The following is a 27,500-nucleotide window of genomic DNA, read 5'->3' on the forward strand; positions in this document are numbered from 1 at the left end:
AGTTAAGATTTGGTGAGTGGGTGGAGCTTCCAGAAAGGAGGGCCATTTCTTCTTGCAGGCTGACTTTAGCCTATAGTATTGTAGTGACGTGACCAGCCCGGCTCCCACTTTTGCCTGGACAACCCCCAGAGAAGCAAATTTCCCATCTGGATATAGGTCTCCCACCTGCATTTCCTTTCCTGGGTCCCATCTTTTCTGGAGGGCCATGTCGAGGGTGGGCTTGAGATTCGGGTAATGCCACAGCGGGCTATGTAGCCAGTATGGGTTGTCACATCCCACCCTATTCAGAAGACCAGACCAGGCCCGCATCTTAGTGCCCACCGGATCGACCTCTCCCTGGTCTCTCAACGCCTTTGCAAAGGGCATTGCCCATAAGGACAGTGGGGCCACCACAAACCTTTCAGCCTGTATGTGTGCATCTGATTCCACCGACTCGGACCAATATTTAGCAAAGTGAGCTTGGGCTGCCTGAAAATACAGTAGAAAATCCAGGGCTCCAAGTCCCCCCCATTTCGTACCTCTAGCACATCTTGTGCCATTGGAGTCTCACGGTTCCCCCACCCCACACAAAGCTTGAGGCCATTCGCTGTAGTTTTTGAAAGAACAGTCTGCCAGGCCATATTGGGATATTACAGAACAGGTATAATAGCTTTGGCACTACCACCATTTTGAGTAGCGCAATTCACCCATACAGTGATATTGGAAGATTGTCCCATACCTTAATTTTATGTTCTAGGATTACTAAATGGGATTCATAGTTGTTAGTATATAATGTTTGTTTGTCTCTAGCCATTATGATTCACAAATATTGAGCGTAGGTGGGTGACCATTTGAATTGTGCGGTGGCGGGGATTGCACTGTGGAGGGTGTGAGTGAAATGATTTCTGATTTGGCCTGATTGACTCGGTATCCTGAGTATTTAGCAAAGGTCGTGACTTCCTGCATCACCAGTGATAGGTTGACTTCAGGGTTTCTGATGTATAGCATTATATCGTCAGCGTAGAGTGAAACAAACTCAGGAGGTCCCCTGATGTGAATGCCCCTCCTTGCGTGTTCATGTCTAAGTTTAACTGCCATGCCCTCTATGGTGAGAGTAAATATCAGGGGGGATAGCGGGCAGCCTTGTCTGGTGCCTCTCCCTAGTGCAAAGCTTGGAGATAGGGATTTGTTTGTTCTAACCATTGCTCTGGGGTCAGTGTATAGGATTCGTATGTATCTAGTGAATACCGGGCCAAACCCCATTTTGTCTAGTATGGCATAAATGTAATTCCAGGACACTGAGTCAAATGCTTTTTCAGCATCTAGGGTGACTGCAATGGTCGTGGCTTTCGGGTCCAGTTGTGAAGTGATGGCGAAGAACCGCCTGAGGTTTAATGCAGTGGATCTGGTGGGAATGAATCCCGACAGATCGGGGTGGATTAGATTGTTCATATATTTTATAAGACGATTTGCGATTGCTTTGGCATATATCTTTGTGTCCAAATTGATTAGGGATAGGGGTCGGTAGGACATGGGATCTTGGGGTGGTTTGTGAGGCTTGAGCAGTACAGTTATTATTGCTTCTTTCATGGTATTTGGCAAAGCCCCTCTTCCTAGAGCCTCCTCCCAGACTTCCAGTAGTTTGGGGGCCAGTTCAGTTTTAAATGTTTTGTATAAATCATCTGGGATACCATCGGATCCGGGGGCCTTGCCTGCCTGTAGCTCCGCCATGGCTTGTTCCATCTCTTCAATGGTTAGAGGGAGGTCTAGAGAAGCTTTCGTTTTCGCACAGTGTGGGCAGGGAAAATGAGTCCATGTATTCTCGTAATTCTCCAGGGGATGCCTGGTCTGTGTTAGACTAAAGTTTGTTGTAAAACTTCTGGAATACCTAGTTAATATCCCCAGCTTTAGTCTGTACGTTCTCTTCAGCGTCGATTATGCTGGTTATGTATCCTCCCCTGCTCTGCTTTGATGAGATTAGCAAGTGTTCGGCTAGCTTTGTTTCCTTCGCCATGTTTCCTAGCCCTCATGGGTTGTCAAGTAGTAGAGTTCTCGTTCGGCCAATGACCTGAATTTCGTCAGTTGTTCAGAGATTTCTTTCAGCAGGGCTTCGCTATTACATAGAGCATGTGCATTTTCCAGGTGTCTCAGTGCTTGTTCGGAGTGGTCCAGTTCCTACCTTATTTCCGTATGTCTGTGCCATCAATTGCCCACGCAGCCAGACCTTGAAGGCTTCCCAGATTGTCGCCTTGGACTTGACAGAGTCCGAGTTGCGTTCGTGGAAGTCTTTTCTTTCTATTCTGAGGGGTTCTGTCAGTGCATCGTCCCTCAGTAGTGCTGGGGGCATCCTCCAGTTTCGGGCAGAATATTTTACGGTGGATGGTGTCGATTCGACGAGGACTGCGAAGTGGTCTGACATTGTACAGGGATATATCTTGCAGGTGCTCACTTCTGAAATGAGGTCCAGGGTGCATAGCCAGTAGTGTATATGTGAGCAGGAGCCATGTGCCGTGGAGTAGAATGTATATTCCCTCTCATGTGGGTGCAGTTCTCTCCACGCATCCGCGAGGGGGAATGTGGACCTAGACTGGAGTATGGTAAGGGCAGATTTAGAATGGTTCATGTTGTCATCTTACGTTCGGTCTTAGGTCAGGTCCAAGATCGTGTTAAGATTTCCACCCCATAGTACATTGGCGTAGCCTATTGGGGTTATAAGTGCAAGGATCTTTAGATAAAAGCACGGGGAGTCAATATTTGGGCCGTAAGTATTGATTATAATTGTTTCTTTGTTGTGGAGTGTAGCCCAGATGATTACATAGCGGCCCTCCTTGTCTATTTTGGACCTGGCTAGGTGAAAGTTGGTTCATTTGCGCACTACTGTGAGCACTCCTCTGGCTTGTGTATAATAGTTTTTGGAAACTTTCATGGGCGAATGCGTCAGTCACTTTCCTTGTTGCCTGGGTCTCTTGGAGCAGAAGTAAATCGATTTTGTGCCTGTTCACGTAACTTAATAGTTTTCTCGCCTTAATTGGGTGAGCAAGGCCTTTAATATTCCACGTCAGGAGTCTTACCCCCTGTGATGTTCTTGGTGTGGCCATTGGTGATGATTTCCCTTTGATCTCGGTCCAGCACTTCGGACCTGGTGTCATGTGTTCTGTGTACTTGTCCGTTTTTCTTATTGCTATCAACTTGTCGGTACTCCTATAGCCTCAGTTTTTGGTCCGGCTGCGTGAGCATTTTGTTTGAATGTTGCGTGGTTTTCCCTCTTCTATATTAAGGCAACAGGCCTTTTCTCCCCCCCCCTTCACTCCCCCCCTCACCATCCCCCCAACTGGACAGTGTAACCCCTTTTAAACATTTTCAACATTTGAAATGTTGGGTGGCTTGTTATGGGTGCCAACAATCTACCTCAAATAGACCGCCGGAGGGCCATCGCGCAGCTTGGTAGTAGAGTGGGAGTTGTCTTGAGTGATGCAGTACTGTTGGTCTTATTGGTACAGTCGGGTGTTGGTGCCGCCTGGTTGTTTGCCTTTGTCTGGTGGCAGCGGGATATCGTGCTCGATATAACCCATGGCATCATCTGGGGTATCGAAGAAGTGTCTTGCCGGAGAACTGCAGGCAGAGCTTGGCGGGGAAGAGCATAGCGTATGGTATAGAGCGTGCCCCGAGTGCTTTCTTCGCCTGATCGAATGATCGTAGGGCCGCCTGCACCCCATTGGAGAATTCGGGGTATATATGGAGCCTAGTGGAGTCGTATGTTAGTGCCCCTTCTCTCTGGACAGTCTCAGAATGAGGTCTCTATAACAGTAATTGAGCAGGCGGGCTATTACCATCCGCGGCAGGGCTTCGGGTGAGGAGCAAGGGACCTGTGGGCTCTCTCAATCAGGAATTGTTGGAAGAATTGTGCCTCAGGGAAGATGGCACGGATCACTTCTTCAAGGAAGATCTCCATTGTGATATTGAGGGGTTTTTCCGCCAACCCAACCACCCTGATGTTGTTCCGGCACAATCTCGATTCCAGATCGTCGCACTTGGTCTGGACTAGTTTCAGGTTTCTCTTGATTTCCTTGATGACTTTGCCGTGCTTGGTTGAATTGTCTGCCAGTTCTCCTATCTTGGTTTCCGCCCTGGTGTTTATGTGCTGCAAGTCCGATTTGATGGAGGATATCTTGCTTCCAATGTCGTCCAGCCTGCTGTTGACTGCAGTGAAGCTAGCCTGGAGCGCCGTCATATAAGGGTTCGAGGCGTTGGCGGTAGGGGTCTGGTCACATGAGGATGGCGCTTGTGCACACTCTTCTCCCCTCACCTCCATATTTGAGCAAGTATAAGCGTCCATGGGGTGCCTTTCTGTTTGTTTTATTACTTGTATTGCGCACCAGACCCAGGGGTAACGGGCGCATTGCATATGACAACTTACAGCTTACTTACAACTTACAGCTTAATTACAGAACACAGGGCAAATAAGAGGACAAAAGTATATACAGGCAAAGAAATAATGGTCCAAGTATTTACAATCCTACTCAGGCGGTAAGTGCTGAGAGGTAGGTATGTGCAAACATGCAAATAGTGGCAGGGCATGTGGAATAGGTCAGGGCAGTTGGTAATCTATTGTTCATCCACGTCTTTGATCCACTTTGTAAAGTTGTGTTGGAAAGTGGGGTATGGTTGATCTGTCAGCAAGGTGGATGGTAGGAAGTTCCAAGGTTGAGCTGCTTTGACCTGGAAGCTACAGCCACCAACTCTGGACAACTTGAATCTGGGTGTTATGTTTTTAGTGTTGGAGGACCTGGTGAGTCTTGTAGGATTTATTCTCACGAGTCTCGTGGAGAGGTATCGAGGTGCGGCATTGTTTAGACATTTGTAAACAAGGGAGGCTACTTTTAGCTGGATTTTCTCATGAGTTGAAAGCCAATTATTGGCTCTTCTATATTCAATGATGTGGGCTCTTCTGGGAATACCTAATGCTGCTCTATGCGCGTTGTTCTGCAGGATTTGAATTCTTTTGATAACTTCCTTATTGGCCCCAATGTAGAGCGAGTTGCAATAGTCCAGCTTTGATAAAACGAAAGCTCTAGTAAGTGTGATGCAGCTATTGTTGGATAGGAAGGGTTTGCCTGCTCTTATCAATTTGCAGGTATAAGCGGTGGCGGAGGCCATCGCTTTGATCTGCTTGTTGAAAGATAGGGTGGAGTCCAGATAGAAACCCAGAGTTTTGACCACGTGAGCGCAGGTGATTTGATTGTTATCAATGTTGAAAGAGGAATAGTTGGGGCCCAGTTTTTATAGGGTAGTGGGTGTGCTAAGGATGATGATTTCAGTTTTGTCGTCATTCAGGCATAGTCCGTGAGTGGCCATCCATGCCTGGATGATGATACACCCTGTTCAACAAGGCCGAATCCTTGTCATAATCACCAGTAAGTGGTAGGAGAATCTGAGTATCATCTGCATAGTTGGTGTAGGTGATACCAAGGAGGTACAGATCATCGAAAAGGGGCTTTGTGAAGATATTGTAGAGTGTAGGAGACACATGATCCTTGGGGCACGCCGCATGTAATGGGGATGGGGTCTGCTGCCGCTGAGGGAAGACTCTCATGGTCCTATTATTGAAGGACTGGATCCATGCTGTAGCTTCTTCAGAGAAGTGCGCAGCCAGGTCCAGGTGCCTACAAAGGACCTTGTGGTCGACGAGGTCGAATGCAGCTGATAGGTCCAGGAGGAGGAGTAGGGCTAGTTTCCCTTGATCCCTTAGCTCGTCAATTTGTGCTTTTAGGTCTAAAAGGGCTGTTTCGGTCCCGTGCTGAGGACGGAAGCCAGACTGCCGTACTCCTAGCAGGTGGTTGGTTTCTAGGTGTTTCTGTATTTGTGAATACGCCACTTTATCTATGATTTTTAGGAGGAATGGCACGGTGGTAATTGGGCGGTAATTCGTGGGAGTGGCTGGGTCTAGGGTCTGTTTTTTAAGCAGTGGGAGTACCAGGATTCTTTTAGGTTACTTGTTATAGACCCTGTTGCGAATGAGGCGTTAATACGTTTTGAGATGAAGGGAGCCATGTCTCTAGCTGCGTCCTTTATCAGTTGGGCTGGGCATTCGTCTCCTGGCAATTTGATGGTTTGAGTGACAGTATGATTTTTCAGTCACAATAATGGATACTTTAGAGAACTTGAAGCAAGGGGTGTCAATGTTATTTTTAGGAGGGCTGGTAGTTATTTTAGGCATGGTATCCAGACTAAGTGAGGATTTTTTCTTGTCAATTTTGGACTGGAGTGTAGTCACTTTGTTAGCCAAGGCTTGCTGAACATTAGTGCACCATAGTTTGTCTTTGACACAGTTGTCTGGCACTGGGATAGGAGATTCTATTTCCTTTAAGATGATGAAGAGTTCCTTCATACTAGAGTTGGCTTGGGCTATTCTAGTGTTGTAAGTTTCCCGTTTAGCTGACAGTATTTCCTTTTTATAGAGGATAGATATATCCCTTAGCATGCTTTTTTCTTCCGAGGGTTGTAGTTTCCATGCAGCTTCACATTGCCTTTTTTTAGTGCAAAAGTGTTTTCAGGTGGGGGGTGTACCACGAATTGAGGTGGGCTTTGGGTTTGCCTTGTCTCATTTTAAGTGGAGCAATTGAGTCCAATGCGGAGGACATAATTTTGTTGTACTCATTCACTAGAATTTCAGGGTACAGGTTGTCTGGTAGTGAATTAAGAGTAGGGAGGATGAGCGGGAGTAGATTATCTAGGGTAATGTTTTTCTTATTTCTTGTCGGGATGGGTGGTGCTAACTGGGCACTAGTAGGAATAGGTCTATTGGTTTCTAGAGCAAATGTTTTATAAGGTGGTGGTCTGTCCATATTTGAGGGGAGATCGATAGGATGGAGGCATTGCAATTATGGTCTGCCACCCAATCGAGTATCCTACCTTTATTGTGGGTAGGGTGAAGCACTCTGTGCAAAGCCTAGTTCAGAGAGTAGGTTAGCCACTCTACTAGCATGAGGGTCGTTGAGGTCGTTGAAACCCAAATTGACATCCCCTAGAAAGAGCACCTGTGATTATGCTTTTAGGTTGTGAGATAGAATAGTAGAAATGTCCTCCTCGAAGGTTCCAATGGGGCCTGGAGGTCTGTAAATCAAATGGATGGTAAGGGTTTGAGAGTTATTAATAACTAGCTTAGCTGTAAGGCTTTCGCAGGATTTTGTGTCATTAGGTGGAACTAGCCTGGTAGATAGGTTGGATTTGACAATAAGGGCTATGCCGCCTCCGCAGGCTTTGCTTCTATCTGATCTTAGGATGGTATAACCATTTGGGATAGCTAACATGATGGCAGGTCCTGCAGCGGCATGGAGCCAGGGTTCCGTAATGGCCAGGAAGTCAAGGTTTTCGGTCTGGATGAGCTCAGCAATCTCAATGGGATGAGCAATCATAGATCTGGCGTTAATTAAAACCCCTTTTAAGTGGGGGGTGGTGGATATGGGTGTACATGAAATTTCTTGGGTCGTGGCAGAAGTGTGCATGGGGTTATTCTGTGTCCTCGGGTGTAGGCTGAGTGGTTTTTCAGTGCTCCTGTTGGGTGTAGTCTTGCTACGGTTTGATGTCAGCGTTCTAGCACGAGGTTCATAAAGTTTAGCAAGTCTGGCTTGGAGTCTGGCATTTCTAGATGTGGTGTTGCATGGTTTGGACTCAAATGTAGGGAACTGTTGGTGTTCTTCAACCTGGTCATTATGACTAGTCAGCGGTTGGGATAGAGTCTGTGTCATGGTGGGGGAGAGGGCCCGGAGTTGAGAGTTAGTGTAGTCAGTATTAGGGGCTGGAGCGATCCTGAGTTTGCAGATTAGAACTGATGTTAGTATGAGAAGGGCTGGTGAGGCTCGTAAGGTTTGCATCTTGCGGCGTCGCCAGGGTAAGGTAGGCAGTCCAGACTAGTGCAATGTTATGTGGCTCAACCACTCACGGTAACGCAGGTGCACATCGAAACTGTTGACTCAAATACAGTGAGGAAACACCTAGGTTCGAAGTAGAACAGATGACTCAAGTGCAATGGGCAGCAAAGTTCAGAAAACAGTTGGCTCAAATCCAGTGGGGCAACAACTAGGTTCAGGGTAGAAACAGTTGACTCAAATGTAATGGGCGGCACATAGATTCAAATAGTGACAGTTGACTCAGGTGCGATGGGCGACACTCAAATGCAATGGGCGACACATAGATTCAAAATAGTGACAGTTGACTCAGATGCAATGGGCGACACACAGATTCAAAATAGTGACAGTTGACTCAGATGCAATGGGCGACACTCAAATGCAATGGGCGGCACATAGATTCAAAATAGTGACAGTTGACTCAAATCCAGTGGGGCAACAGCTAGGTTCAGGGTAGAAACAGTTGACTCAAATGTAATGGGCGACACTCAAATGCAATGGGCGGCACATAGATTCAAAATAGTGACAGTTGACTCAAATGCAATGGGCGACACTCAAATGTGATGTGAAAACAATTGGCCGATATGCATGGGCAGCCTCTGAGTGGGAGACAGATAGGTGGTAAGGGTCACCTAGAATCAAAGTTTACAGGGAAGGCTAAAAATGCCATGAGGCAGCTAGTCTTTACGGGCATTTAAAGGGTGCCCTTGGTGATTATAAATGTTATCTGTTGTAGAAGGCGTTGTTCTGTGGACTTACTGATAGTCATTCTGCCACTCTTGTTACCCCAGGTGAGTTGGAGCAGCGGACCGTGCTTCCTTCTGGCATGGTTTAAATTTGGACTCCTGGTGCAGGGGGATGTTGTAGTTCCCTGCCTGCGGTTTGATAACTAGGGAGTTTGGGTGTGCACCCAGAGTGGCAGTGTTCTCTGTATGTTGGTCTCTGGTCTCCTCCTGGTGAGTGTAGTATATTGTTATGCCGGTCGGGGTGGTGATTATTGCTTACTTTGAGTGTATGCACAATATTCAGCGCCCAGGGGTATGTATCAGTCACATGCAGCCGCGCCGCAGTCCGCAAATGCACACAGGGCCGGGCTGTCAGGCAGTCCCCGAGAGTGACTAGGCGAGGCTTCCAACGTTGTACCAGGTGCTGTTAGTGCAAGGTTTACCAGCACAATATTAATTGGGGCGAGTCTGAGATGTGAGCTACTGAATATGCAGCTCCACTGCAGTGGGCAGTCCTCTAATGTTGTCGGGGAGAGGTTCCAATCCTTCCGTGAAGGAGAGCGTATAAATATGCAATGTTCGTATAGTGCAATGGAACGTGAACTATGTAAGGATCAGTGTTGGTGCGATAGCCTTTCCTTGTCGTTCCAGGCAGTGTTTTGCCTTGATCCATCTGGGGGAGCCTGGGTTCTTGGCAGTATGTTTGTGTCCACTTTCCCGGGTCGCGGGCTCCCTCTCCCAGGTGCCGCCAGCCCCGGTGAGGCAATCCAGCCGCCGCCGCCCTATGTGTGGGGCACGCAGTATTGTTCATTTTATGGCCCACAGACAATGCTAGTGTTCAGTGGCAAGTACCTCCTGCGCGAGTCTGCAGTGTTTGTGGGGGCCTCCCTCTACCCGAGCGCCCGCACCGCTCGCACACAGCGCCCACGGTGGGCGCCAGAGAGGGGCGCTCGTGTATGTACCGTGATCGGGAAGTCTGGCGTCGTCGGTCCCGCTGCCACTGTTTTCTCTGGTCAGCCGCACTGCAGTGCGGGCAGTCTGAGGCAGGGGCCGCTGTCTCCTCCGGGCCGATGCTCCACAGAGCCGATTCACAGTAGGGGGATGGGCTGCCCCGCTCGCACACCCGCGCACTTTAAACGTTGTGTATCTCGGGGTACGGGCACCGTTCACAGCACAGAATACACCAAACGATGCCGAAGAACATGAGCCACCAGATTCCGGGAGGTCTGCTCTTAGAGGATGTCCCGTTCCCCAGGATGGGTCTGATAGGATTTAGAATTCTACGCAGCTACACGCTCAGGCGGCCATATCTGTTGGCGTCCCACAGCACACCCCCACCCCCGAAACTGAATTTTTGTTTTCTTAATAACTTTTTTATTTTTCAACAGATTTTTCCCAAAAAGTCCAGTAAAACCCCAGCACTCGTTTGACTTATTATCTAGCTTCATTTTGTAGGGTGCCCATTTTGGCACTCAGTCTTGGTGTGTAGGATTTGTAAGGAAGGCATGGTATCACACAGTAAGACAGACACAAGTGATCACAGTTCAACGGTGTTTATTGAACTTCAATTGGGTTCGAAAAACGCCTACCTAATCCTAAATTTAAAGATGGGAGCAAGCTGTGACTAACAAATGGTAATAACGCAGTCCTAGTAGAGTCTGTCAAAATAAAAGGACCAGACAGTCCCAGGCCCCAAATCTGGCCACAAACACACACTGCGACCTTGCGTGCGAAAGCTGAGGCTTTGCCCCCCCATGAAAGGGCTTTCCTTATATGGTAAATTACACCCTAAGAGGTAGAAAAAAAAGATTTGCTGCTGTCCGGTTCAATTCTCTCTGCAATCTTCCATTGAAAGGAATTTTCTTCAGAGAAACGGCTACACACTCCTATAATAGGGATCACCACACACACTTACCAAGGGTAAGTGAGCCATGCTTTATTTTTCACAGCCATATTTATACACAAAAGCTGCAGAAGGAATGTCCAGGTTTGTCCAGACTTGTGTCTCACCTAAACCTGGACATGTCCCTTGCCACCGGCGCCCATCGCACGATAACCTGTTCAAAGGAGATAAGGTGAAGGGCGTATACGAGTCACCCCTACTGTCATTCTTATCTAAGAAACAGATGCATGTCCTTGAGCTGAACTGTGGTGTTTGGGGAAAACTTACGAGTCACCCTGACTTATGACATTTTTATCTAACAGAAAGATGTACTTCCTTAGGCTAAACTGTGCTTAAGGGAGACACCCCTGCTTTATCCTACGCTGGCAGCTAAACTCTTCAGTGCTGGTGGGTCATGTTCAGCCTATGGCCACAAGCACGCTTCTAAAAGAAAACAACGTTTCAAAGTGCTGGCATTGTTTAGGTTTATGTGAGCAATATAAGATGGCAGAATGTAGAGACACAAAAATGGCTGCCTATCACTGACAACCTCCCACTCCCCAATCCTTGACACATCAGGTAAGTAGTTATAAAGTTACTAAAAACAGAGAGAAAGCAAGATGGCTGCCTGACTCAGGAGCTTCGGCCCCACGATATCCTGAGGTTTAATAACTCCTACTGTGCCCAACATCTGAACAAACCCCTCATTGCTGTGGCTGGCGATAAGGTCCGAGCAACTGGGGACTTCAATTGGCTACGATCTGTGGTTTGTGCGGAGAGTAAGGACCAGCTGATTCTGTGCCGACAACGAGAGCAGTGTAGCATTGGAGGCCCAGTGGCTTTTACAGGCATCCTGACCGGTGCGGCTGGCGGACCGTGATGGGGGAGGTGCCTGGTGCCTGACCCCCAGCGAGTACCCTACAGCGGACATTTGGCAGCTGACTCTGAATTGCCCGCGGGTGCCGGTCGGGACTTGTGGTGTAAGGCAGACGCCTGTGGTTGTGGCTGCTGGCTCACTGTCGGGAGAGGAAGAGCGCTGTAGCATTGCTGCCAGCACAGAGCTACTGGCCATGAAGCTGCTGGGAGGCACATAGCTGAGGCAAGGGGTGCCACGGAGTGCTCGGCTGGGACTGTACCCCTGCAAGGAGATTCTGACAACACAGAAAAAAACACCACGTCTCAGAGTGCCTGGGCTCCTAGTCGTGTCCGGGGTTGCCGCTGAGGAGTTGGGAGTAGATGGGGTGGGTGCGCACAGATTCACCTGATCACGCGCTTACAGGACAGCTTGGACGTCAGATGTGCGGTAAACTGTGCAGACCGTACACATACCGCTGCCCTCCACTGTTGGCTGCTCGACTGCGGGCAATCCTATGCAGCGCACTTGGGCGTAGGACTCTGGGTACTGATCTTAGAGGTGCGGGGGCACCTTAAGAACCATCGATGAGTTGCGCCAGTATCCTGCAACTATCCCCATTTGAAGTGGTGCAATACTTGTCAACGGAACTATCAATAAACTCTGGCTCATACAGTGAGATACTTGGCACTCTATCACTTGCGAACACACACGCCGCCCCCTGTGATTTATTGCACACTGTGAGGCCATGTTCAGAACAGCTTGTAGCTGCTGTTGAAACATCGCTCCTAAGGTTTTGCTCATTGGGGGTGCGTGCCCGATGACTCGGGGGTCAGGTTCTGTGGTGAGTTGGTGGCCCTGCCCCCCACACGCAACAGCCACGGCCTATCTCGATGTGCCTTGCGGCGTTCACGGCGGAGTGGTGGCGAGTGAGGCCATGTTGTGACACTGTTCTTTTGGTTGTACCCCTGAATCTGTTGTGCATACTACACTGGACATAGGGGGATACCACTGAACTTCCTGGGCAATTATAGACTGTATGAGCATTGGAGTGCCACGGAGCACTGGCACAAAACACCAGACCCGGTGTAAAAGTTAGATTGGGTGATATAACACCTTCACTACTGCATAACACTTTGGAGTTGGCTGGGATCAGGCCGACGGACATTTCGGAGGAAAGTGCTGAGGTGGTCCTGTTGCCTATACTGAACCATAGGGATTGCGGGGTATGGGCGTTTTGGATCGACTGCAAGCCTGGTCCTCGCGCTGATCCCTACCATGACAAATTGGTGCCACTGCTGAAAGCGTTGGGAGGCTGGGCCTGGTGGGCTGGATGCACTCCTTGTGGAGTCTGTGTTGGACTGCTAATACTGGGCTGAGGTCTAGTTGAAGAGTGAGGATACCCCTTGAGAATCTGGTCGCTTGCCTGTCAGAGGCGCTTTGTACAGTAGCGTCCAACCATCCCATTGAGCTCAATGAAACATCCGCCACTGACGGGTGTGACTTATGGACTGAGCCCATCTGACCGCTTTCCCACCACTGTGGTGTCAAAAACGCAGTAAGGTTGATCTGCTACTGGTTGATAACTGGTGCACTGCCCCTCCAAGCTAAGATCCTACAGTAGAATAATTGGAGGCATGTGGTAACTTTATTTTTCTATTTTCATTCTTGCAATAGAGTGCCTGGCTGGTACTCTGTGGGGAGGCAACATGGCGAAGGGCTCTGGAGCCAAGAAAAAAGGTTCAATGGATTCCTACACTAACACCCCAGCTAAAACCCCTGGACGTACAGAGCCGGCAGCCGCGGATGAACAACCTTCGGATTCTACCCCCACCAGAGATGACCATCTTCTCGCTGCGATGCAGAATGGCTTCATGGCACTGAACATGAAACTAGATGACATTGTTTCGACCATGGGATCTTTGAAGTCCAAACTGGAAAAGGAGGGTGCTCGCATTACAGAGGCGGAGACGAGGATTAGTGAGACGGAAGACAAAACTACTAAACAAGACTGTCATATAGCGCACTTACAGCAGGAGGTCAGCAAGATCTGCAATAACATTCATATTATCGAATTCCAGAGGCGGCCTGTAAAGTTCAGATGGAACACTTCTTTGAGAAACTTTTGAAAATGATGTTCGATCCATCTGAATTCTCACAACACTTCCTGGTTGAGAGGGCGCACTGCGTTCTGGCTCCTGTCCCCAAGCCGGGGGCTCCTCCTCGTACCACCCTTGCTAAGCTCCTAAACTACTGTGACAGGGACCTAATTCTGCGATTGGCCGGAGAAAAAGGGGCTCTGCTGTATAGATATCCACATATTATCTGACTTCTCCACAAATGTGCAGGCTAAGCACAAGTCATATGACTCAGTTAAAAAGCTCCTGCGCATGAGGCAGGTCCCATATGGGCTTCTATACTCGGCCAAATTACGCATACAGCATGGAGGAAGAGCGCATTTCTTTGAAAACCCGACTGAAGCAACAGCCTACGTCGAATTCTCCATTCCCATACCGCTCCCGAGGAGAGAGCGGGATGGCGGGGGCAGTCCCTCTGCGTGCAATAATGAGCCTGACGTCATGGACAACGACTGATCTTCATATATGGTGCTATGGCAATCCCCATCATTAAATATGGGTACATGTATTCCGCGAACTGGGGCGTGGGGCGGGCTGCTGTATGGCCGTTCTCTGCTCTCGGTGCTCCACAGAGGTGATCCAAGTGTGGTGTTTTTTTTTTTTTTCATTAATTTTTTTCTCTTTCTTTGAGTTCCATCGTCGAGTTGGGGGTGATGATTGAGGGTGGGAGGGAAAGTGTCAAGATTGTGGCTGACACACAAGTAAGGTACAGATTTACGGGTTTCACAAGTTTTGTTTTGATGTTAAATACAGTGTTGGAAAACAGTGCCGACTGCTCTACATGTTACAATCTTACCCTTGGTTTCGCCCATCTACACTTGAGCACTAATTTGTCACAATGAAGACATAATAGATAACAGAATTGCATTCATGTCATGGAATATATGTAGGCGCAATCACCATATTAAGTCACAAAAGGTGGTGGCGTACATGAACCGCCAAGCCCCAAGGGTGGAGATGCTACAGGAGACGCACGCCCTGAGGGTCCTTAGCGAAGAGTTTGCTACAGCCTGGGGGTCTCAGCAAGGCTACACTAATTATTCATTGCAATCCCGTGGGGGTCATGACATTGATTCACCGCTCTATCCCTTTTCAAGAAACTAAACGCTGCGTAGACCCTCTAGGCAGATATATACTATGGGGTGAATGGACAGGTATCACCACCACCTTAGTTAATACATACGGCCCAAATATTGATGACCCGGAGTTCTATGGTCAGGTCACGTTCTGGGCTTCCTATTGGGGAATGCCCACACACGTATTATTTGGGGAGGGGACTTCAATCTGATATTAAACTGTGTGTTGGGCGGATCCAGATCCACTCAATGGGAATTAAACAATGCAGGTCGCACAGTTTTGAACATAATGCAACACCTCGACCATATAGACTTAAGGAGAGACCGCAACCCTGATACACGAGTATACATACTACTCATCGGTCCATGACGCCCACTCGAGAATTGATTATTGGCTGATAACTGCTGCACTGATGACGCAGGTAAAAGACCGCAAGATTCTCCCTCGCTCAATTTCCGACCACTCCCCTATTACTTCAATGTTTATTTGGGATGGACATGCCTATCCCGTCCCCGGTGGCACATGCTCCCCGCATGCTTGTCAGACCCGGTCTTTCTGGAGACGCTTCACAATGGATTGGTAGATTTATTTCAAAGAAATGACCAAACAGAACAGCATTAAAGCACGGTTTGGGAGACCTTCAAGGTGTGGGTCAGGGTGAAATTATTTCTATTTCTTCAGGAGCTCTGAAGGACACTAGGCAGGAGCTAGGAAGGGTAGAAACAGACCTTGAGAGGCTGGAGGACGAATATGGCACCACACAAGAGCGTGCCCTGATGGGCTATATTAAGGGTAATCTCTTGAGTTCAGGGACTTGGCGGACAGGGAGGTCCATTTGCTGCATTATCCCATTCGAGCGTGCAGATACAGAGAGGCTGATGGACCGGGCCGTCTTCTGACTAATGCTGTTAGATCGGAGAAAGGGGTGCAGCATATTACAGGGATAAGGGGGTCCTCTGGACACACTGTCACTACCCCAAAGGCGATTAATGATGAATTCCATAGGTTCTATGAATCTCTCTATTCAGGATCTGATGGCTGCTCGGCTCTAGAGCTGGCAAGCTACTTAGAAGAGATACCCCTTTCAGCATTAACATTAGAGGCTCGACTGTCGATTAATCAGCCACTGACCCCTGAGGAGATTACTGATGCCGTTATGTCACTTCTGTCTGGCAAGGCGCCTGGCCCGGACAGTTTGGGCATTGATTTCTATAATGAGATACTTGCCACCGTTGTTCCTGGTCTGCTATGTGTGTCGGAGGAATCGCTCCAACTTGGCCGACTTCCCCCATCCCTTTCTGAAGCAGTGATTACAGTGATGCTGAAGCCAAATAGACCTGCCTCTGACATGGAGTCATACAGGCCGTTATCCCTGATTAATTCTGACAAACGTTTTTGCTAAATTGTTGTCCTCGCGGCTCCTCCCGCACATGTCGAAGTTGGTTCACCCGGATCAATCAGGATTTATCCCCGGACGCTCTACAGCGTTTAATCTGCGAAGATTATTCCGTATTATTTCACATTTTAGACCGAGAGCACAAGCAGTTGCACCCTCATTGCACGCTGAGAAGGCTTTTAACTTGTTCTCCTGGCAGTTTCTATTTTCGGTGCTCCGTCGAATGGGACTGGGGGATTTCTTTATCCAATGTGTTTGCTTGCTATATGCGTTCTGGCTGCCAGGGTCCGCCCTGGGGTCACCCTCTCCTGTTTTTCTCCTCCGGCATGGCATAAGACAGGGCTGTCCGCTGTCCCCTTTACTATTTGTGCTCACTAAATGGAGCCTCTTGCGTGCATAATGCACCTCAAACATATCCACTGTGGTCTGCATATAGCTGGACCGCCACAAATAATCCCTTCACGCTGACGATACATTGCTATAGATACGGAATTCAGCATTAAATCTGGCCCCGATATTGGCGGAGGTGTGCAAGTTGTCTGCCTTCTCAGGATATCATATCAACGAATCTAAGTCAGAAATATTTCCACTGAACAATATCTCTACCGCCCCACCTGATCTGGCTGGATTCAGATGGGTCCCGGACAAATTTAAATATCTAGGCATAGTGGTTTCACGTACACATCTGCTCTCTAATTGTTGAAAACCATGAGAAGTATTTACAAACATTGGCTGACAAGTTGGGTCTCTGGGCCAGACTTCCCATCTCCCTGTATGGCAGGCTTTCTTTATTAAAGATGATTGTGGTCCCCAAACTGCTATATTGCTTCACTAATATTCTGGTATGGCCTGGCCACGTGTTTTTTGATAGACTGCGATCATTGGCAATCTGCTTTACATGGGCCTCGTGAACCCCGCGGATAAGATGGGAGAGTATGACCAGGCTGTTTGAACAGGGAGGCCTGCAGGCCCGGACTTCGAACTATATTACGAGGGCTCGCAAGCACAACTTGCCGGTTACTGGTACGCACCACAAGAATGGCTGATACATGTGGCCCTGGAGCGGTATAGCATTTCTCCTTCGGGTTTGAGCACTGTTGTTCTTGCTAATCAACACATGGACACATGCACATTCAACTCTGCCCATACGACTGTGAACGCTTGGGCCAGAATATTCAAAAGGCTCAGGGCAACTTCCCCCTACTTCAGTACAATTCCACTCTGGAATTGCCCGTGACTCCCCCAACATATGGCAAGGACACACAGAAAGTGTGGGACCCCGAGGGAACAATGACACTGCATGATTTTTCCTGATGGTTCCTTTGTCACTCACACAGACTTCTCCAATAAACTGGGTAATAGTCCACTCAGGTCATTACAATATCACAGGATGAGAGCGGCCGTCAGAAGGTACTGGCCGACGTTACCATCTGAGCCCAATGAATGTGAAATACTAGGGACCGTGTTTACTGATGGAAATTCTAGAGGGCAGGTGTCTAGGTTGTATGGGAAATGACAGGGTGCTCAGACTCATGCTCAAAGTTGGAGGGAGATCTGAACAGGACGGTGGACGACGCTCAGTGCCTTCGCTGGTGTTGCTTAACTAAGGAAGTATCTCTCAATGCCAGACATAGGCTGATACAATTCAAGATACTAAACAGGTTGCACTATACCCCTGCAAGAATTGCTAAGTTCGCTCCCACGGCTGATGGTGGTTGTGTAAAGTATAGGGTTGACGTGGCCGATTCATAACGCATGTACTGGAGCTGCCCGCGGGTAGCCCAGTTCTGGCAGCAAGTGGCAAACTGCTTATATGAAATTACAGATGTCCCTCACCCACTCTTACCTCCCTAAATACTTGTTTGGTGACATTGGCAAGGTTTTGGTTAAAATACGCCGCCTATTCAATCTGGGTTGTTTGATTGGCAAGAAATGTATACTGTATCATTGGAAATTGACAGTTGCCCCGGATATTCAAATGTGGATTAGAGAAATGATCTATGCCAACGAGAGGGAGGAGGGTTATGTTACCCAGGTGACACCATGTGGCAGGCCTAAGGACATTTGGGAACCTTTCCGGGACTATCTGCCGAGGCAGAGACCAACCCAGTAAACGTGGGGCGACTTGATGTTAAAACAATGTATGATACACTTAATAATGTCTGATTATATCTCTACATTTATGCTCAAAGTTGATGGTAAAATATACTGCAGTGTAAAGGTGTTTAAGAGGATGTATGTCTTGTACTGTACTAAATAAAGTTTTACATTTTTTGTTTTGTTATTGTTCAAGTATTATCCTATATAGGATGTTCATTCTGGAGAACTATTGTAAACTGCAAGTTACTGATAAGTTACTGGTTTTTTACAGCTTCAACTGAGTAGCACCCTCCATTTAAATTTTAAATGGTCAAATGTAAGCTTAACAATCTTTATTTTTTTTTTCTTTAGCTATGGGCATGCCTTGTTACCAGGTGAAGGTGCTGCTATGGCAGAGTATGTGAAGGCTGGAAAGCGCATCCCTCGCAGAGGAGAAATTGGTTTAACCAGTGAAGAGATTGCATCGTTTGAGTGCTCTGGTTACGTAATGAGCGGTAGCAGGTGGGTTATTTAGGGATTGTAAAGTTCACAGAATATCATGCTTAAAAAGCAGTGTGCAGTTTAAAAATGGTGTAATGCCAATCCAAGGTATCTGTAGCTGGAACATTTAAAATCACATGTTTCGATTTCAAATTCCTAAAGTGTGCAAACCGAGGCCTTCACAAATTCGGCCCATTCAGCCGGTGGCCATTGTGTTTGTTTGAAATGGCCATGACTTGATATCGTTGTACATGCCTTTGATCACGTACTTTTAATCCAGTGATGTGTCTGGCAGACCTCGAACGCACACACTTATAAAAATACAACCCGCTAGGGAAAAACACCCAGCCCTCCTTTTGCAAAGAGAACAAGGGTTATTTGCATACAAAAAGTACATGCCAGCAAAGAACTCTGCTAACAGAGTATACTGAGAAATTCACAGCAGACAACAGAGCTTTGAACGTTCATGTCGTCACAGGTGACGTGCATCACACATGGGTTACATTTTCCAGTAGCTGGTTGGTGCGACGCTATACATATACTGCCTTCTCCATAAGGGATGCAAGGCCATCGGTCCCAGCTTCCCCTGTTCATCATCTTACACGTGGGGTTTTTCTCGGTACGTCATTAGTCTTTGTTTTATTTATTTTTTATTTGTGTTTTGGTTTGCAAAGTATAAACCTTTACAAAAGAAACACAAAATACACATTTTTTACAAAACGAAGAGATTCAAGAGAAATTAAAACAATTTGAGCAATTTAAGAAAGAAAAGAAGAGCAGATCCTAGTTTTAACACTAAAAGAACGTCCAAACTAGTGTTGTACCATTCCTAACTTAAACATAAAACATTTACATATATATAAAAATAGAGATATGTTTTCCTCTTCACATCGATTTTCCTATTTACAATTTTTTCACTTTTTAAAAAAAAAAATAAATAAATAATTTAAAGAATTACTATACTGTGGTCAAATTACATGTTTCGGCCAAACATTTCACAATAGCCAATTTCAATGTATTGAGTTTACCATACAGCATATTCCACCATAAATCTTCAATATCTACTCTAGAAGCATCGTAAATAAATTTAACGAATATTTCAAATCTTTGGATTGCCAATGCTTGACAATGTAATAGCAGATGCTTCAAGGTTTCAGAGGTTTCTTTGCTGTAACAAAAGCGGCAGGGAATTATTTGTTTGGTGTTTGAACGAATTTCTAAAATTTCCCCTGTCAACAAAACATTGAAACGAAATCGCATGTATGCAGCTCTCCTTTTAGGATCAGGGAATTTAACTAAATATGATTCTGGAGTACCCATTTTTTTCCCGTCACAAATGATCTGCTTATAGATCCTGGAGGACTTAACCAATTCCATTGACTGTATCCAGTCCAGTGATTGAAGTTTTTCCTTAACTCTCAATGGGTTAATAATCAGGGACTCCAACGTTAAGCTAACTGAGTCAAGATAATTCAGACAGTCTGTTTGTAGGTTCACCAACCACTTTGAGGTCGAAGAACCAGTTCTTAGTCTACAGCCCATCAATAAGTATAAATTGTTATCTTTAGCAAGTAATAAATTCCGATAAAGGGTTTGTCTCTTCAATTTGATTTTATTATCGAGGGATAGAATACCCAACTCAAAACGGATAGCTGACATTGGAACTCCCTTCGGTAGACAATAGAACATTTTTCACCAAATTTTGGATTCCAGTTTGGCGGCTAATTTGTGTGTCGGAAATGGTAAAATTTCTAAACCATATAACAGTTTGGGTAAAACTTTAAGGTTGTAAAACATGATTACCGGATTCACCGAATACTTGCAATATTTGGTAGCTACCTTTTGCATTTGATAAATAAGTTTGTCTGCTTTATCAAGATAGTAGTTCCAATATAAGTGGACATGGGAGCCACTGAAGATAGGAAAACCCAGATAACAAAGTGATCTAACCTTTAATAATGGGCATCCATCAATCTTCCATGTGAACACGGGAAGTTTTTTCCGATTGGTCAAAGAGATTACAACTGTTTTTTTCTCATTTATAATCAGACCATTATCGTCCACATATTTTGGGAACGCCCGCAGTTTCCGCTGAAGACCCACCGGAGTGGAGTCAATCAGAAGTATATCGTCAGCATAGGCTGTCCAGGATATTTTCCCACCCTCAAACCTAGGTGTCACAAGCGAAGCTGCCGTTATAGGACCATCCACAACTCTTATGTAAAGATTAAAGAGAGTGGGCCTAAACAAGCACCCCAGTCGCAGGCCATTACTTGTTTGGATAATCCGTGACAAATCCCCTGAGAGGTTAAATCGAATTTGAATTGAAGAGTCTTCATGTAAATTAATAAGGATAGTCAGGAGTCCGGGAGAGGTGCCCATTAATGCCAGCTTGGACCACAATCTTAGCCGGTCCACCTTGTCAAAGGCAAGGGAAAGATCAATCAAGGAAAGATGTATGGGAGTGGCAGCTTTCTTGCACGCCTTTTCTAAGAGGAGATTAAACATTAAGCCCCCTATCTCCGTACCCATCCCTTTTCTGAAGCCAAATTGTTGCATGCAGAGTATCTTATTTTCTAACATCCATTCTTCAATTTTCGAGAGGACTATTCCTGCAAATACTTTTGAGTCCGCATCCATAATAGATATTGGGCGGTAATTACGGGGGGGACTTCTGTCCCCTTTTTATATATCGGGACTATATAATAAATCCTCCAGGAAGATGGGATAGTACGAGTTAGCATGATATCAGAAAATAATATATAGAGAGCCTTGGCCCACAATTCTGGATTTTTCTTAAGAGTATTATTAGTGAGCCCATTTGGGCCTGCAGCCCTAGAGGTATTTGAAGCCTTGATTTGCTTTTCTATTTGTTCTACATCAAAATTGCAGTGCCAATTTCCCATTTTAGTTGTTTCAAGGCTATTTGTCATTGCAGACTTTCCTGCATACAGGGTGGAGAAATGAGAGACCCAGACATCCTCTTGGACACACACGGTTTGTTGCGTAGCCTGTGTTTTTTGTAGTGAGTTAATTAAGGTCCAAAAGTGTCGGGCAGATGGGTCCCTTAATGCAGTTATCGCTGTGTTGTCTTTCTCCAGCATATACATCCAGTGGCATTTCAGCCAATTTTTGCTTGTTTAATAACCCTGATTGCGTTTAGCTTTATGTCCTGTTGTTTGGATTTTTGGATTGCTCTAATTTGTCTATTAGTTTCATTTTTTTTTTTGCTCTTACCATAGGATCATAAATATGTGCATGCTGAGGCCTTTTATTTCCAGTTTTTTTGGTTTTATAGAACTGTCTATTAGACATTTTACATACTGACAGAAAAAGGGGACCGTGAATTCTATTTGTCTTGTGACGAGCGGCGTACAGTCATGTTCATAGAGAAAGGTGGCATTAAGTTTTCCTATATTACCATCATGCCAACGAATCCTATTACCACTGCAAGACACTGTCATAGGGGTTGGAAGGGAAACCTGGATTTGTTTAACAGGGCTCCAACACAAATTGGCCACCAAGGTTCTGTGATCACTTGTGTAAGCTTCACCCTCACAGAAATCGACACAGCAGGCTGCAAGGCGCTCTGACAAACACATATGGTCTATTGCTGATTTTTGTCTGGCATTCGACCATGTATACTCATTTACTGAGGTTTCAAATACAGGGTTCATATAGATGAGTCCCCATGAGAAAAATAGTTTGGACCAAATGTGCCCCTGCATGCTTTTACGAGAAGTAAAAAAGGGAGCACCATCGGAGGGTCCCGAAAGACCGATAGATCTGATTGAAATAGAGCCCATCCTCTTAGGCATTCCTACACCATGCTTAATTTCCGAGTTAAGGTCACCCAGTATTATAATTTCAAGACCTCTATATTTGAGTAACATGTTCAAAAGGCAGGTATTGATTGGTGGCAAAAACTTTTCCATTTCATTCTTTAGTGGATTATAATAGATATTCATTACCAGCATGAGAGTAAGACAATTCAGATTCCTATATTCAAATATAGACACCAAGACACCACTTAAAGGATTTAGTACTTCCAGGATACGTGTTCCATTCGCTATTTTCACTGCTGTCAATAGGCCAAGGGACGGTCTACATCGGGGCCCTGTTGCGTATTGATATTGGCATTCAAAACCATCCAAATGAAGCGGAACACTCAGCCAAGTTTCTTGGATGCAGATTACATCCATAGATTTAAACTTGATACATACCTCATTCGAAGTCATTAAAATTGAGTGGCCCCTAGAGTTCCATGATAGAATTTGCCATGACTGCGAGAGATCGGAACCTGTAAAGTTTCTTTTGCATGGTCTGGATTTGGGAAATAGATTTACACAGGGATAACGCTAACCACCTCCAGTCTTGATCATCGCCCCCTCTTGCCTGAGTATTCGCGTCCCTATTCATACGCCTCTCCTCCTGTCTTGGTGGAGCAGTGGGTATCTGATCTTTGGAGTCCCTATCATTATCCCAACCATATCTGAAAACAAGAATATCATACCCCATTTTGTTAAAGTGCTCCGTCTCCTGGGTTATGAGGTCAAAGATATTTTGGGACCTTGGGACTATTCTCACGTGATCCGTCCATGAAGGGTGAATGAAATCTACCAAGCTGATATCAGCGGATGAGATTAGTCTCAATTTTGGGATTTCGTTAAACAGAGAAAGCACACAGGCCCTATTTAGGGATGTTGCACCTCCGATATCACACAAGTTGTATAACAAAATGCTTGGATAATCAGGAAGTGCCGGTTTTCACCAGGTCATATTACGCAGGTCACTATCTTTAATATGAATTGGAGGTACAGGGTTTTGGATCAAGCCGGTATCCCCATCATGATAGTGTTTTATTTGACCATTTCTGGGGTTAGAAGGTTGTTCCAATAAATTCTCCCGGTCCCTTTGAGGGTTGTCCCTCATACTAGGCTGAGTTGTCTGAGTAAGGTATTTCAGAGGGTACTCATCCTGTACGTTGGTAATAGAGGGAGCCTCCTGATGGGCCTGCTGGGAGTTACTATTTCCCTCGGCTTGGCTTTCCCTTTGATCCTGAGTTCTAAGCTTGGATGTATCTGGTAACAGATCCAATAGAATTTTTTTAATGATAGTAGGTAGGTCACTATTATCATTCTTCAAAACTTCTGCAGGTGGTTGTGGAACAATGTCTAACCCCAATGATACTTGCTCAGCAACCTCCTTCTTTTTTGTTTTAGCAAAGTCCATTTCTGAATCGGGGACCTTGACCGGCAAAAGCCAGGAGACCACGTCCCCTGTTACTAGGGGTTCAAAATTGCTGATCCTGGGTTGGGAGGTAAAGCCCAATCTGTTAGATTCCAGGGATGTCATTGGGGCTTCCTCAATCTGATTTAAAATGATCTTTGGTAGAATTCGGCTTGACGTACTCTTTTCGAGGACTGTGTAAAAGTTAGATAATTGAAGCTGTTTTACTTCTTTATCCTCCCCCTTCAGAATTGGTGCCCCGAATTTGCTTTCGAGCCCAGGAATTCTATTTCCGCCAGTAGCATTTTTTTTTCCCCCCCTGTTCGCTCTTTACATTTTTTGTTTTTTGTGATTTATTATTCTTTTTATTAACCAAGACAGGACTGGTAGGTTTTAGGGCGGGGCTAACATTTTGTACCTGCAAAGCCTTGCGACTTTCCTCATTAAGCTGTATCAAGTCAGACAGTGCCACCTCGCTTGTCACGACTATGCTTTCTTTAAATTCTTTTTGGGCCATGTCAGGGAGTAGATTCTTTTTTAACTGCCTTTTCTTTGCTCTCAAAGCCATCCGTTTTTGGCGTCTTGAAAGCGAGTAGCCTTCGCAATCTTGAATTGATACATCTTCAATGTTTTGAGAGCCCACAAACGAGTTGTTTCCATCTTTGGATTTTTCCAAAAGATCTGTTATAACTGATGGACTATCTAGAGGAACTGGAGGTGATTTTAAAGTCACCACACCTTTTTCACCGTCCCCGTTGGTTGTTGTACTGGAGGTGGTCAGAATCAGTGTGGAAACATCCTGTTCTACTTTATTCATTTTTTGATATAGCTCTTTCATTACTGTAAGGATTTGATTTTCCCCTTCGTTACATGTTTTTAAACTGTTATTTGCAAGAGCAAAGTCAGTCATTGTAGATTTAGTTGCTGTTGTTGGCCGATAGTTTAGGGCAGCGCATGTTTGAGAACTTTGGGTTTTGGCTATCCCATGATGGGGGATAGCTGATTTCCCCACTCCTGGGATATCTTTACCAATTTTGCCCATTAAGAAACCTTCCACCCGATTAAGTTTTGCTTGAGAGTCTAATACAACCCGTTTTAGATCTTATTTCCCAGTGAGTCAACTCGTGCCCCTTATCCAGGAGATTCAGTATCCTAGAAATTACTGGCAAAGATTCCTCAAAATGGTCTTCGTTCCCCACAATTGGGGAGCTAGTTAAGGAGCCTCTTGGAGGGGGGGGGGGATTACTTTTTGGCTCAGAACTCGAATTTTCATTTTGCACCTTTGAGCCGCTTCCACCCTCTTTTGCATACCTGGCTATATTTTCTTCCAAAGGCCATTTTTGGCCCATATCATCAGAAAACATTGACGCTGAAGGAAGAGGGAATTTCACATTTGCAGAAAACATTCTATGTGGAGCCATGGTCTGAATTCGAGGAAGGGAATTATAGAGGTGAACCTTGTCAACATCATTTTGTGCTGCGTTGACAGGGGTGGAGGGGCCTCTTGAGAGCATTACACGTTTGCTCAGTTCTAATTTCACAGTTTGTGACATCATTGACACATCCAGTTTTGTACCCTCAGATTCCACGAATAGCTCCACAGACTGGAACTCAGGCAAAGTATCCTGGATACTCAAGATACTTGTCTGCGTGGGAACGTGAGATTCAAACGATAGGCCCACCGGAGTGAATTTATCATACTCATCCTCTGAGCATTACCCCTATCCTTTGCATGTACCTGTGCAATCAAGTGAGATAATTCCACTTCCTGTACTATGTTTGTTATTTTCTGATTATTAGTTGCTGCAATCCCCAGATGGTCACTGTCCATATCCACCTCCTGTCCCACAACCGTAGAACTCTCCTCTTGTTCCTTTGTACCAGTTCCCATCACCCCCTCAGTCTTAGTTTCAGCCATATCATTTCCATTATTTGATACAGGGGAGTCGTGGCCCTCATTTGATGGATCAATATTAGGGGTTTTTGTGACAGGAGTCGGGAGACAGATTTTCCCATTTCTTAAGATTGTGGCCATGGTGAGAAGAGAATTACAGAGGACACACCTTTCACATTAACCGCGCCTCACCTCCACCACAACCTCATCGGACTCAAGATTCGAGGTTCAGGCAATCGCTATAGCTTGGAGTGGGCTGGAGAAAAAGCTCAGGAAGAAGGGGTTTCTGTTGAAACGGTAGGTGGTAGGCACCTATTGGTTGACCACAGTGCAGCAGAATCGTAACTCGTAATTGTTAACATGAAGTTGCAGTGGTATATACTGCAAACCGAGGAAGTACCATATGTGGGGACACCTACAAAATATTTTAATAATATTCTTACCTGCCCGCGCGCACCCGGAACAGCCAGACACTTACGCGGTGTGCGAGAGTCAGGCGGAAGTAGCGTGGCCAGGCAGCAATGGGAGGGGCCAGTGGAGGAAACTGCAAAGAACCAAAAAAAAAAAAGACGGGGGTAAGTAACGCGGTCAGGGACGTAAAAGCCCTAATGATCAACACATTAACACAAGCAGAGCACAAAGAGCACAAAACAAAGAGCAGGAGCTGCTAAGAATTAATTTAGTAAAATACACAGTCCGAGTAGAGCCGTGGCAAGTTACGTCACAATTCCGATGAATGGACTTTCTTCTTGCCGACGGCCGCGTTCTTTTCAATAGTGGCTGGGAGCACGAAGCAAGGAACACAGCCAAACAGCCAGACACTTACGGGGCACTTCCGGGTGTGCGCGCGCAGTGCGCAAGAGTCAGGCGGAAGTAGCGTGGCCAGGCAGCAATGGGAGGGGCCAGTGGAGGAAAGGGGCACATCCGGGTGCGCAAGAGTCAGGCAGAAGTAGCGTGGCCAGGCAGCAATGGGAGGGGCCAGTGGAGGAAATGTAGTAAAATGCACAGTCCGAGTAGAGCCGTGGCAAGTTACGGCACAATTCCGATGCATGGACCTTCTTCTTGCCGACGGCCGCGTTCGTTTCAATAGTGGCTGTGAGCACGAAGCAAGGAACACAGCCAAACAGCCAGACACTTACGGGGCACTTCAAAGCTCCTAATTGATAATTACCAACACAAATCATCACATCCCCTATCTCTGTGCATCTGGTACTACAGACATGGGCACAGAGGCTACTTATGGGGTCACAATAACTCTCCAAACTATGCAAACCCTTGCTTGATCCAAGACACGTTGGCACATTTCCAAATCTTCCCACCCAAAGTTTATATCTTGTTACTCCCCCCCCCCCCCCCCCCAATCTCCCCCTGGCACCTTGCAGCCCAAACCACAGAAACCCCAGGTGGGTGGAACTTTCCTCACTGCTATGATCTTCCTGATAAATTGGTGCTCTTGCAGTTTTGTGGTTGGTGGTCTGGGGCTAACTGGTACACTGCAATGCTGGGGTATCGGGCTACTATAACTTAGGATTCGGACTGGTGAATGTCGAATGCCCTCGCTTTCCTTCTTGTGGGATAGCGGTTCACAGAGCGCTCTCGGCCCCCTCATGGCCTTGCAGGGCACATTCCTTCTGGGATACACGTACCAATTGTTTGAGACAATGGGAGGTTTATGAATCTTTAGGGATTTGGCATTCTACACTGACGCCTACACTGAGACCCGAACCTGTATGCACACATTTGTTTCTATATATTGGGCCTGGGCCTAATACCCTTGCTGCAGCGCGGTGCTAGGCCTCTATTTGAAAATGGCTGCTGATTTCTAAAATGGTGTTTCACT

The 27,500-nt window shown here is 46.3% G+C and overlaps 1 protein-coding gene across 1 annotated transcript in view; it reads left to right on the plus strand.

Moving 5' to 3' along the window:
* The window catches only part of NKAP (NFKB activating protein), a 420,242-nt gene that overhangs the window by 351,172 nt on the left and 41,570 nt on the right, over positions 1–27,500 (plus strand). The window contains exon 8 of the mRNA XM_069612688.1: positions 18,409–18,558. Within this exon, the coding sequence (XP_069468789.1) occupies positions 18,409–18,558 (150 nt within the window). The remainder of the gene's footprint in view (positions 1–18,408; positions 18,559–27,500) is intronic.

This window comes from Ambystoma mexicanum, chromosome 5p (genome assembly GCF_040938575.1).
Source record: "Ambystoma mexicanum isolate Mex_15411 chromosome 5p, UKY_AmexF1_1, whole genome shotgun sequence".
NCBI classification, from domain to species: Eukaryota; Metazoa; Chordata; class Amphibia; order Caudata; family Ambystomatidae; genus Ambystoma; species Ambystoma mexicanum.